Source organism: Emydura macquarii, unplaced genomic scaffold (genome assembly GCF_026122565.2).
Source record: "Emydura macquarii macquarii isolate MOO-44397 ecotype Brisbane River unplaced genomic scaffold, CSIRO-AGI_Emac_v2 contig_629, whole genome shotgun sequence".
Classification (NCBI taxonomy): Eukaryota; Metazoa; Chordata; order Testudines; family Chelidae; genus Emydura; species Emydura macquarii.
Genome location: NW_027130766.1, coordinates 9270361 through 9282481, shown reverse-complemented (window position 1 = coordinate 9282481; position 12121 = coordinate 9270361). Strand labels below are relative to the sequence as shown.

Here is a 12121-nt window from a genome sequence, read left to right as displayed (position 1 = left end):
GAACATGGGGATAACACACAAGGGGAAATTAGAAGTGCTGCTGCGTACGTGGCATCTTTGTTCTTTACACCCATGGCAGACTGTCCTGTCTGACCCTCCGCTAACCTCGGTGGAGAAATGGTCCCTTTGATCCATGCAGGAGCCCACGGTGTCCAGCCAAGTTCTTTTTCTGCCATTGACACTGCCTTCCAGTGTCCATAAATGTGCATCCCCCGCTGAACCTCGGACCATGTGCCTTGCATTAGAGGTGCTAGTGGCAGTAAAGTGGTTTTCAGCAAAGCATTAGCTGCCAGCAAGAATGGCCGGTAATCTAGGGCCCTGCTCTGCGGTGCACTGCTGACAGCAGCTCCCTCAGCTGGCCACCTGGCCTGACTGCAGGGTCTAAGTTACGTAAGCGCGTCCGTTACTGATAACCATAGACAGCAGCCGTGGCTGGATCCCGCACACTGCTTTGATGCTGGGACAGTTCAGGTGTAACCAGCACTCTACTGCCAGGTCCAGAAGGGCTGGGCCTGGGAGGATCTGGCTGGGCTAATGAAGGATTCAGAGCTGGCTGTTTAGGGCACTATATGGACGCAGCACCTCAAAGGGCCACGCTGGGCATCTCAGCACTATCCGGGGCTCTGGGAGAGCAAGCCGGACACTCTGGGGCTGAAACTGAACAAAATTCAGCCTCTGCAGATTCCAGTGCACTGGCAAAGCTCCTGCTGCAAGGAGTGGTGATGGCAGCACACGCAGGGGTGTCTACACCACAGCTGGGACAGAGGGAGGCGCGTAGGGGCATGGCTGCTTTGCTGTCATGCGATTTGGATCGTTTCCCAGCTTTGTAACATCCCTGTGAACAGCCGCAAGCCAGCTTCACTGCAGCACTCGGTTCTGACAGCACTAGGATGGCGCTGGCCCTGCTCAGAGAACGGGGAAAAGCCCTCCTGGGCCCCCCTAGTTCAACACACCTCTGGCCCGGTGCTGGCCTAGTGCCCAGCCCCCGTGGAGACGTGCCCCTGGGCTGCGGTGTGACAGATGGGGGCTCGTGAAACTCCCATCACAAGCCAGCAGGATTCTTCCACAGGTTGGCAAGAGCTGCTTTACCTTATGTGAGTGCCGCACTGCAGCATGTCTGGGGAACAAGACACAGGCCTGGCAGAGCAATTACCACACCGAGACAGACTGTGCAAACCAGACCTTTACCTCTCACATGCCTACAGCATACACAGCACACCCAGAGCTGGCAGCCCGCACGGAAGTGGCCCATCCACAGAGAACAGGGGACAATCCAACTGCTACTGATCACACAGGGGAGGGGTGACTGCGCTTGTGTCCAGTGCAGCCCCAGGGTGATCTTGGTGGTGAAGGGAGCTGGGCAGCGTGGCACAGTGTTCTCTGGCTCCCAGGAGACCGAGGCCTCAGAGATGCAGAGGCCATCTGTCACATCAGACAGCGCTGCTGCTCCTTCCTGGCTTGTGCCCATGCTGCCAGCTCAGAGCGGCTGCCCCTCCCTGCCCGCAGCAGGGCACTGCCTCTTGGTCAGAGCCTTCAGCAACAGTGAAGCAGGATGTCTCTGCCCCCAGTCCCTCGCCCTCACCGCCATCAATACCCAATGAGACATTTTGAACACCCAGATGGGAGACCTGACCCGTGCCCTCCTTGTTCATGCCCTGCTGACTGACAATGTGTGATGCTAGAACATGGCGTGAGATACACAGGCCACTCAGCCCCCGGCAGCGGGGCCCATCAGTGCTGTGATGCCCAGTCTGGCTGCGCATGAAGATGAGATGGGAGTGATAAGAAAAACCAGCAGGACCCAAGACTCTAGTCTTGGCTGATGCGTTGCTGCAGGAGGGCCCAGGCCTTCTCCACCTGCCAGAACAAACACAGAACAGCAGGTCAGCACTAGGCAGCACGGAAACCAGTGCTGAGCTGCAAGGAAGGACACCAAATGCAGCTATGCCAGGGAGAGGGGTGTCAGCCTGCGAGGGCACTGGAGACGGGACAGGTGTGTGCTCCACTTACAGCGCGGTATGGGCAAAGGCCCCAAACCTTTCACTCCTTTTAGACTGTGTTTAGGGCCCATAATTCACCCGTGGGGGACCGGGGGGGAGATCAGCCAGGCACGGCTGTAGCATAGACAGGACTTGGGAGTTATCACCGGCAACTCCACTAACACCCGATTTCACAGAGCTAACGCAGCCATTGGGCTGCTTTCCAACCCCCATCCCTACCACTCTGCTTGGGAGGGAAACAGATGCACAGCCATAGCTTCTCCATGGGGCCTGGGATAAGGAAGATCCTGAGCGCCTCCTCTGATCCAGCTGCAGGGAACAGATGTTCCTTACGCCCCTCTGTCTGGAGGGGAACACCACTCTCAATGACCGATCTGATCGCTACGTGGCGGGCAGCGGGAGCGTGGCTAGTCCAAGGGTCTGCGGAGTCCTGCGTAGGCGACCATGGTTAACCGAATAGTATCTTGGCCCTCTGCTGAAGCTGCAGTGTAGGCAGGACTTGCATCTCTGCCGGAGGGATGGACCCAGTGGCTCCCCTCTGCTCCATCCCTGAAGTGAATCCCAGCTGGCCTGTCCCAGGCAAGAAGCAGGCAGCCCTGGAGCCCCCTTTGCCAGCAGGGCAGACCCTGGGCGCTCACCTGCTTGCGGGTGATCTCCGGTTCCCAGAGCGTGCACAGCACAACATGGGACTGCTTCACCCTCTGGCTGTTGCTCAGCTGGCTCTGCAGCCTGTTCCGAGCAGCCTCTTCACTCAGCCCGTCTCTGGCCATGATGCGTCTCAGGGCCTGCAAAGACCAAGAGGACGTTCACGTCCACGCGGGCACATGTGGAGCCAATCACTACCCGCAAATGGCTGGGGAGGGAGTCACCTACCTCTGTCTCCGGGACGATGGCCATCCAGACCTCGTGGACCATGTCTGTCCAGCCAGCCTCCAGCAGCACGGCAACATCCAGCACGCACACCGTTTTACCTGTGGAAGGAGGCCGTTCCCCATCAGTGGCAGGGAAGCACAAGAGCGCACAACAACTCCTCGAGGCTGTTTAGACCAGCCAGTCCAAGCAAGCCTGAAATGTCCCGAGTTCCTGCGTACTGGCAGCACAGAGACACTTCACCGCTGAGCAAGAGAACCCCGTGCAGAAGAGAAAGCAGCAGGCCCCAGGCTGTTTCCTGCGTAGAGCGCAATCATAAATACTCCAAGCCTAGCATGTGCACACAGGCTGGGCTGGGCAACATGGGAGTGTCTCCAGAGAAATGCCGGTCTGGCTAGCGATGCTCTGGGGTGTTCTAGTTCCCCAGGGAGCTAAAGGAATTCTCTCTCCAGGGGCAATCCCGCTGCCAGGATCTTGTATTAAACACACACCTGGAAAGGCGTGAGGGGGACGTATCCACCCCCTGAATTCAAAGGCTCCCAATCCAAGTCTGGCAGCAATTTGGCCCCCTGCATTTATCCAACTGCAGGAAGCAAAGTTTGGAGATTTAGTGACACCTGAGGGGTGGACGAGCCCCTAGGAAAGCACAGAAAGGTTTGAGCTGGGAAAACCTCGCAGCGCTAGGCTAATCAAGAAGCAGCTGCAGACTGGGGCTCAGGAGAGCATTACCCAAGGTCTCTGGCCTGTGCTGTGGTAATAGGAGGATACGGCCCAGTCCCCATTGTGTTCAGAGGGGAAGATCATGCTCACCCTGTGCTGCCGCTTCATTCAGCTGCCTCTGTGTCATCTTAGCGATCACAGGCCACATGATGTCTGTAAGAGACTTTAACCGCTCCTAGCGAGGGAACATGGCGGGGCTTCAGTTATTTGCTTTCAGATATGATCAAATGACATTTCCTGGGTAACCGGCAAGTTGAATGTGGGGAGTTGTCCACAAGCAGTCCTATTGCCCTCTCCCCTCACAAGCCCCCTGTTTCCAGCTTGCTAAGGTTACCCCTCAATGGAAAGTGGCGATGCTGCACTAGGAAGCAAGGTGCCCTCTTCCTCTTTCCTGACTCTCTAAGCTGCTCCAACAGGAGAAGTCACTGCGAGAGCTCTGCTGAGAGGAGCTTTGCAAGGATCTAGCGCTCACCCAGCGGAGGAAGCTATGAAAGTGGGAGTCACAGTCCAGTCCCCAGCAGAAAGGTGTCCACACAAGACTCCGACTCAGAGAAGCCAAGGAGTGAAAGGTCATGGAGACTGAACTCCCCTTCCACACCTCAGCTGCAGCTTAAAATCTCAGGGTTGCCACTCTTGGTCTGGCTAGTGAAAAGGGGAGCACAAGAGCAGAGCAATAGGCTGTATTTTCATCGCTGTGCTGACTAACCCTGCTCAGGGAAAGCCCAAGACCCAGAGGGTAAATCAGCCTGGGCCACATCTACACCAGCGCTCAGAGCAACAGTGGAGGACATCGTCCTAATTGTCAGCACAAGAAGAGCCCTAGAAGTGGGTCTCCCCGAGGGGGTGGCTGGTGCTGCCACTGCCTGGGCTACAGAGGGGATCCAGGTCTCCAGCACTGCCAGTACAACACCTTTACCCTAGAGACAAAAACAGCCCACGGGAGCTGAGCCAGAGAGAACAACAGGCAGGACAGCAGCAGCAACAGGACAAAGGTGAAGATAAACAAGCCTTGGCAGCAACAAGGACAAGAGAATTACGCACTCAGGAGATGAACTATTGACATTTCACCTGGTTTCCAAACACTTTGGCCCCAAGGATTTTCCTGTTTATTGTCCCATCTTCATTCAAAGTATCTGGAAGACAAAAGGACAACAAGAAAAAAGGACTCAGTTCAGCTGCTCATGGGACAGCCCTGTCCTGTGGAAAGAGCTCCAGCACTAGAGAAGCAGGGTAGGGGTTGCAGAATGGGGTCTCTGCCTGGCATCCCCTTAAAGGGATCTGCAAAGCCGGTTTCAAACACTGGGACTGGGCCCTTTTTGGATTCTTTAAGTGTACAGAGGGCAGGAAAGGGCTTTTCCCTTTACCTTGGGAATATTCGGAATGTCAAGTGCCGCTCTCCCTGCTCGAGCTGGAGAGCTCGTTGGGGGAGACAGCTGTGGAATCTCTCACCCTTAACAGAAACATCCTTTCTCCCAACTGTTTATTAGGCAGTGGAATTAGACAGGAGTTAAAAGCAGCTCCATGATCTCCCTGACTCTCTCCCACTCCAGGCCTTGCCTGGTCATGTCACATCGCCAGGTCTCCGGTCACCAGTCTCCGCCAGGGTAGGCAAGACCTGCATTTCTTATGGAAAAGACACCAGATTTTTGGACAGCCTTACAGCTCTCTCTCTAAGCCACTTCTCCTCGCCATCAGGTCACCTTTAAAGCAGCAGCGTGGCCACGGGACTCAACACCACGAGGCGCAGCATAGCCCTCATCTTTACTACAGAGGCAAGGCCAGCATGCTATGTTTCATCTTAAATGAAGCAACTTCTGCTTGGCTCAAGCTAGAGCACTGCATGCTGGGACCTTGTACTAAGGGTGAGGGCAGCTGGAGCTGGCACCGTTTTCAGCCAATCACGGGCAGCCTCTGTGCTACCACAAAGCTGCCCGCAACACAGTCCTTAGCTCAGCAAAGCCAGGGCACCCTCGTCTTAAAGGGTCTATCAAGCAATCTGGGCTCCCAACCCAGCCTATTTCAGAAAGAGAGTTCTCCTCTGCCAGGGGCATTCTCTGGATCCCACAGAGCCGTTTGGTTTAGCGACACCATCTACTGAGGACTCAGCTAGCAGACAAACTCTAGGCAGCCTGGTGTTTTGCTGCTTCAGTGGCAGCCAATATCCAGTACAGGGAAGCACGAGTTAGTGAGCATCCTGGGACAGGGCACGTAAGCCTGGATGGTGTGTATAGCCAAAGATGTCAATGGATGATAAACGAATTCTCTCCCGCACCTCACTTTCAACCATTAGCTGTTCACAGCCCCCTCAGCTGGGGAAGTGCAGGGTGCACTGACAACTCCCAGGCAAAGAGAGGGAGAGATCTGGAACTCAGCGGTTACTGAGATGATGCGTCCCCTAGCCTTTGCTGCCGCAGTGCTCTACACAGGATACACTCGTACCTTCTCCGAACTCCTCCACCACCTGCTCATACGCAGGGCCGCCCAGGGCATAGGCTTCATGACCCAGTTTGTCAACATCGATGAGGAAAGCTCCTAAGCGTTCCAAGTGTCTGGCAATGGAACTCTTCCCACTTCCACTTCCTCCAGTCAGACCGATGACATAGGGGCGAGAAGCCAGGGCTGGGTCTGTCTATACAAGAAGAGTAACAGGGTCAGAAGGTTCCAAAGCTACTCAGCTCTGGTGGGGGCAGGAGGGGTTGGGGAAAAGAGGCCCTGATTGTGAATACCACATGACCTCGGAGGATGGATGTGAAAGTTGATGTAAGCTGGCAGCTCCTCCATGGGACTGTGAGCAGAGACACGGTATGGTCCGGTATCGGTATGGGTCATGGAGGCACCCAACACCAGCCTCTTCTGTAGCAAGGAGGCGGCCCTGGCACACTCCATCTCCAACATGCCAAGCTGCCACCCCGCCTCCAAAACTTGCTCAACATTTGGCTGCACTTTCCCCTGTTATTTATGATCACAGTATCCAAAGTCCACTAAACCCTGGGACCTCCCTGTCAATCTCCTGGCAATAGCGAGCCCAGGAGGAGGACGCAGTTCCTGGACCTCCCCACAGCCCTTCTTCCCAGAACTCATTGTGCAGGCACTTGGGCAGAGTTCTTTTAGACAGTGCCAACTGACTCCATTGACCCCTCCTTGGAGCAATGGGCATCCAAAAGGGTCCAGGCCCTGCTGCTTGGTGTTCCCTTGTGTTGTCTGTGTCCCCACTCTCATCAATGCCCTTGTTACTTGCCCCAGGACATGCAGCTGACCTCTGTTGTCTGCGTGTCACCTCTCTCCCGGGGGAACCATTGCTGTTGCTAGTACCCAATCACTGGAGATCAAGTAGACCATCAGGGCCAGGACACACAAAACCCAGCAAGCTGGAGGGCTCTCGGCAAACGGGGTTGAGTGGCTATCGCAGTACCTGTGGTGGCCGCAGCAGGGTTCCCAGCAGCCTCTGCCGGATGCTGGAGGAGCTGATCTTTTCCTCTTCGTTCTCGCCATGCCCAGAATCTCTAACCAGCAGGATCTCGTGCAGCACCAGCTCAGAAAGCCCCTGCAAATGGAATGTGCAGCCCAGGGCAGTCAGAGGGCTGAGAGCCACCAGCACCCAAGCACTCAGACTTCCCCCAGGTGCCACGGCCCGGAGCAGAGTCACGGTGATGCTGTGGAAGCCTCCTGCAATCAGCCTGCTGGTGGGCAGTTCTGCAGCTAGGCTGGAGGTTGCTGTCTCCTATAGATTAGTCACCACAGTGCAGTGGCAATGCACAATGGCTGTGCTACATACTGCTGGTGGGTAAGGGCAGGGATGCCAGAAAGGGGACTCTGGAATCAGGCGGGAAAGCAGCAGCCAGTGAAAGTGAGGGAATCAGGATCTTCTACAGGACATAGCTCCCTCACTAGCCTTCAGGGGCCAGGCCAACCACTAACTGCCTGGGCCCAGGAAAGAGCTTCCCCATGGGCAGGCTAGTCCATAAACTGTCCATTATTGGGGATTTTTGCACTGGGCACCAGTTGCTGTTGGAGACAGGGATCCCCAGCTAGGCCAGTGGCCCATCTGAGGGATTTGGCAATTCCTGTGCGTGACAACGGACAAGGAAATGGAGCCTGGGCAGGGACTGCTGAGTTCCCAGGCATGTCCTGGGGTGCTCGCACTCAGGGCAGAACCAGAGAGTGGAGATGAAGGGAGGAAAGGCTCCCCCTTGTGTAGCTCCAGACAGGGTGTGGCTGGAGGGGCAGCATTTTACACGTCATGCCTAAACTCCCCAGATCCCCATGGGGGGGGATGTTTCTGCAGAAGGTCAGTCCCAAAGAAGCGGTACAACCACAGCTGTCCCCACCGCACCCCTTCAGGGCAGGCTCCTCGCCAGGGAGGGGAATCTCCATGGAGCTCAGAGGAAAGAACCCAGTAAACTGTCTGACCCCAACTAACCCTTGCACTCTCAGCTCACTCTGAGGTTTCGTGCTTTTCCTCCGGAACCAGCTGCACCCTCCCTTCACAACACACTTAGGAAGGAAAAGCCAGCTCCTGCTACGATTTACAGGTCATGATATAACTGAGTGGCACTGGCAGAGCTGAGTGTGTGTGTGTGTATGTGTGTGGGGAGGGGAGGGGACAGGGATAGCAGGGAGCTGGAGGTTGGGATTGGGGGGCATCAGCAGAGCTGAATGCGTTTGGGGAGCCCAGGCCTGGACCAGCAGAGGGGAGTGCAGGTCAGGACTACACTTCACTGACACAGCCAAACTGCGGAGCTTGTACTGCCCCTGCCTGCACCATGGCTGGCTTTGGTGAGACCTCCCAGACCCTCCCAGGCCACACAGGTAAGGAGTGAACAGCAGGAGAGGGGGGTGTATTCTGCTAGGTCAGCTTTAAAGGCATTACATTTTCAAGTCTCTTCTTGTTCACGGCCACCCCTCCCTTGCGGGTCTCCTCACTGACTACTATACACTCCAGGTCAGGGTCCGTTATCGATGGACCATAGGGGTCTACCAGAGGCACAATGTCATAACGCAAAGAGGGCTTCACGTCCACCAGGAACTCACAGAGCTTCTCCACTCGTTGCTCATGTGGTTGGATCAATTCCTTCAGCATCTTATCTGGAAAGGACAAGAAACAGGGAGGAAGCAGAAGGGGATTCACTCAACAGCATGCAGCTCCCTGCACCCAGAGCTGGCAGCAGTCACAGAGATGGTTAAAGGAGGGGAGATGTCACTCAGGGTGGGAGATGTGTCACAGTGATGGTTATCTTGCTCGTGTCCCTGGAGCATGCTTTGCTATCTGCATTATTGTGTTGCCCTTTTTCTTGAGTCGCTTGGAGTTAAATATTCCCTGCCAAGCAGAACAAGGCTGAGTCACTGCTGCTTTGTGCAGAGAGTACAGTGAACCCAAGGGACTGCAGCACTGTCATCTTGCCAGAGTAGTGCCTTTATCCTCCGCACAGAAACCTGGGGAGCCTGATCTCCTTTGTGAGGGCTTGGATCATTCCAGGGGTGGCTAAGCAGGGATGCCATTCCGTCTTCCTGCGCTTAGCTCAGGCAGTGGAAGTAGTCCGGTGAGTCTCACTGATCACCTCTCAGGCACAAACTGCAGGCTACTGCCTGGGCTCGCAGTACTGCCAGCGAAAAGCTAACAATAAAAACCACCGGAACGTTGCTAATCCTATTAGAAGGTTTACAAGATCTCTTTATAAAAGCCACCAATCCTAACTGTTGGGCCGAAATGACTCTCCTCTCTCGTTAATAAATGATGCTTCTTAATTACTACTCTGCCCACATTGTTCAAATGTACTTTACTTCTCTGCTGGTTTTAGTCTGTCTCTCCCCCTTCATTCTCTCATGTGCTCTCTCTGAAGGTTCCCCTTTCTGTCAGTTACACACTCCACCTTTAAAGATCCTAGATGCTCGGGCAGCACACCTACTTCAGAGTCCATGAAGGCTGCTCCTAAGCTGGCCCAAGGGAACCACCACAGCGTGATAGAAATGGCTCCCTTCCCTGCCATTGGGAGCAAAAGGGATGGAGGAAGGATGGCCAGAGAATAATTAGCATAACTGGGGCTCTGTTTCCGGGTTTGGGAAAGGGGGCCCCACTCACTTTCCAGGAGATCCTTGTCAGACACACCAACCAGAAGCCGGTTCTCAGCCAACAAGCAGCATGCACTCAGAACGATCTTGTGAGCATTATGGAGTCTATCGAAAGTGCCTCCTACAACAACATCACTGTAACTGTGCAGGGCCCCGCCGTCCAAGTCTGGTTCCCATGGGGGCAGCTGCCTCTCGTCCACCATGGGCTCGTACTCCGGGTAGAGCAGCACAGAGATGAGATTGGGCCGACAACTGTAACAGCTGGTGGCGTAACGCTCCAGGCACTGCTTCACCGGGTTGTACTGGCCCCCATCACTGGTCTGAAAGTCGGTCAGGACCACCTCGGGCGGGTGGGAGAGGTTCTGCACCGAGGAAAGGGACTGAGGCGTCAGGCTCTGGTTGCGGATGTTTGTCAGCAGGACCCGCACGTCCAGGTGGCTGAGGGCGTCAGCATCCGCATACAGCTTGCTGATGAGGCTATAGACCTCATGCGTGGCTGGCACGTAGGTGGACCGGGGCTGCGAAGAGCCCGTCAGGCTGAGGCCTGGCTGCAGGTGAACGTAGAGCGTATCCTCCACGAGCCGAGAGGCCGAGGCCAGGATGGGCACGAGGCGCAGAGACAGGGCAGAGAGCGGGGCCGTGAGCACCAGCAGGCCTGAGCGGAACACAGACATGCTGCCTGGAACGGACACACGGACAAGCAGGGCAGGGCAGGGGGTTACACATCTGACAGCAAGGTGTGCACGCCATCAGCACGCTTCTGAGCTTCCCTCACACTCATCCCAGCTGCACCCTCACCTGCTCCGCCACTCCCAGCCCCCACCTCACTCCCAGCCCCCGACTCACCACCCTCACCCTCCCCGCGCCCAGCCCCCCCACTCCCAGCCCCCCCTCACCCCCAGCCCCCACCTCCCTTCCCTCCCCGCGCCCAGCCCCCACCCCCCCACTCCCAGCCCCCAACTCGCCACCCTCACCCTCCCCGCGCCCAGCCCCCCGACTCCCAGCCCCCCTCCCTCACCACCCCCAACCTCGCCACCCCAGCCCCCCGTGGCCAGCCCCAGCCCCCCAACCTCACCACCCAACCCGCGCCCAGCCCCCCTGACTCGCCACCCCCAACCTCCCCCCGCCCGGGGACGCTGCCGCGGGCTCCCCGCAGGGCGCTCAAGCCCGGGTGGGGGGCACGGCCGGGCAGCCCGCGGGGGACGCTGGGTAACGGCCGGTCCATACCGCAGCTCGGGGGGCGGGGTTCACGAGCCGCGGTCTCTCTCGCCGCCGCCACGCCCCTGACCCGGAAGCGCTACCCCAACCCGCCGGAAGTGCGTCACCGCCATTAAAAAAACCTCGCTTTACATTGCAATACAAACGGGACCGACTTTCCGAGCCCCCTTTGACCGCGGAGATCTCGCGAGAGCGGGCGAGACTTCCGGGGTGCCGGGGGGGGGGGGCACACTTACGAGAGCGAGGTTGGGGCGGAGCTTCCGGAGAGGGCGGGGCCAAAGGACAGGCATGGGGCGGGGCTCTTGGAAGGGGTGGAGCTCAGAGGGAGGGGGCGCTGGAGGGGGCGGGGCCCGTGGAGGGCGGGGCTAACGGTGGAAGATGAGGGTGGGGGTCTTGGAAGGGGAGGGGCTAGTGGGTGGGGGAAGGGCGTGTCACGGTCAAGCCCCGCCCCTGTCATTGAGCATCACGTTCTCCAGCCCGGGACCCGTCCCGGGACCCGAGCCGTGTGGCGCTGGCTGGGCAGCGGTGCCCGGGGCCAGGGCAGCGCGGAGTCCCTGCGGCGGGGTCCCTGCGGCGGGCCAGCCTGCGGCTGCCTGGCTCTGGCCGACCACAAAGACACCGGCCCGGACACGGCGCCCGCAGCCATCGCTGCCATGGACGCGCCTGCCAGGGGTCCCCCGGCTAGCCATAGACAGCGGGGGGGAGCCCCGAGCCCCGAGCCCCGCTCAGCATCCTCCGCTGGAGAACCCACCAGACAAAATAAACACCCGCAGCGAGGGAGCCCTAAACCGGCTCCAGCAGGATTCACCGCTGAGTCCGGCCCCGCCTCCCTTCCCGCAGTCAACCCTGATGGTAGACGAGAGGGTCACACGCATTGCTTCTGGAGCCAAGCGTGCTGCACACGCCGGGGGCTCCTTGCATTGCTCTATCCGCCCCCCCAGCCCCAGCTGCGTCACCCTCCCATTCGCCTCTATTCAGGGACCTTCTGCAATCCCTCACGTCGGGGGCTCTGTGTGCCCCCCCATTCCTCCCTTCCCTCATAGCCCCTCTGACACAAGCCAGGGCTCTCTATACCCCCCTTCTCCCATGGCCCTCACACCAGGGTTCCCTTTCCCACAGGCCAGGGATTCTGTTGTGCACCCCCATTCCTCCCATTATGCTCATGTCTTTTCTTTCTGCCTGGGAAGGAAGTTTTGCAGGGTGTCAGCCTTTTAAACGGTGCTGGGTGGAAGGGCAGAGTGAAA

The 12121-nt window shown here is 57.7% G+C and overlaps 1 protein-coding gene across 2 annotated transcripts; it reads right to left on the bottom strand.

Annotated features, from left to right (window-relative positions):
- Positions 1 to 1667: 1667 nt before the first annotated feature.
- COASY (Coenzyme A synthase) lies at positions 1668 to 11007 on the bottom strand. 2 transcript variants are annotated; one of them, XM_067541367.1, is made up of 10 exons: positions 10887 to 11007; positions 9670 to 10338; positions 8461 to 8675; positions 7003 to 7134; positions 6030 to 6219; positions 4659 to 4723; positions 3681 to 3765; positions 2874 to 2971; positions 2639 to 2785; positions 1668 to 1857 (listed from the first exon to the last, which is right to left on the bottom strand). In XM_067541367.1, exons 2-10 carry the CDS (start codon positions 10331 to 10333, stop codon positions 1810 to 1812), a joined length of 1644 nt encoding a protein of 547 aa, XP_067397468.1. In that variant the 5' UTR covers positions 10334 to 10338; positions 10887 to 11007; the 3' UTR covers positions 1668 to 1809. The 2 variants fall into 2 exon arrangements, with proteins under 2 accessions (XP_067397468.1, XP_067397469.1); XM_067541368.1 differs by lacking the exons at positions 1668 to 1857; positions 3681 to 3765 and having other exon boundaries at positions 2647 to 2785.
- Between the last annotated feature and the right edge of the window lie 1114 nt (positions 11008 to 12121).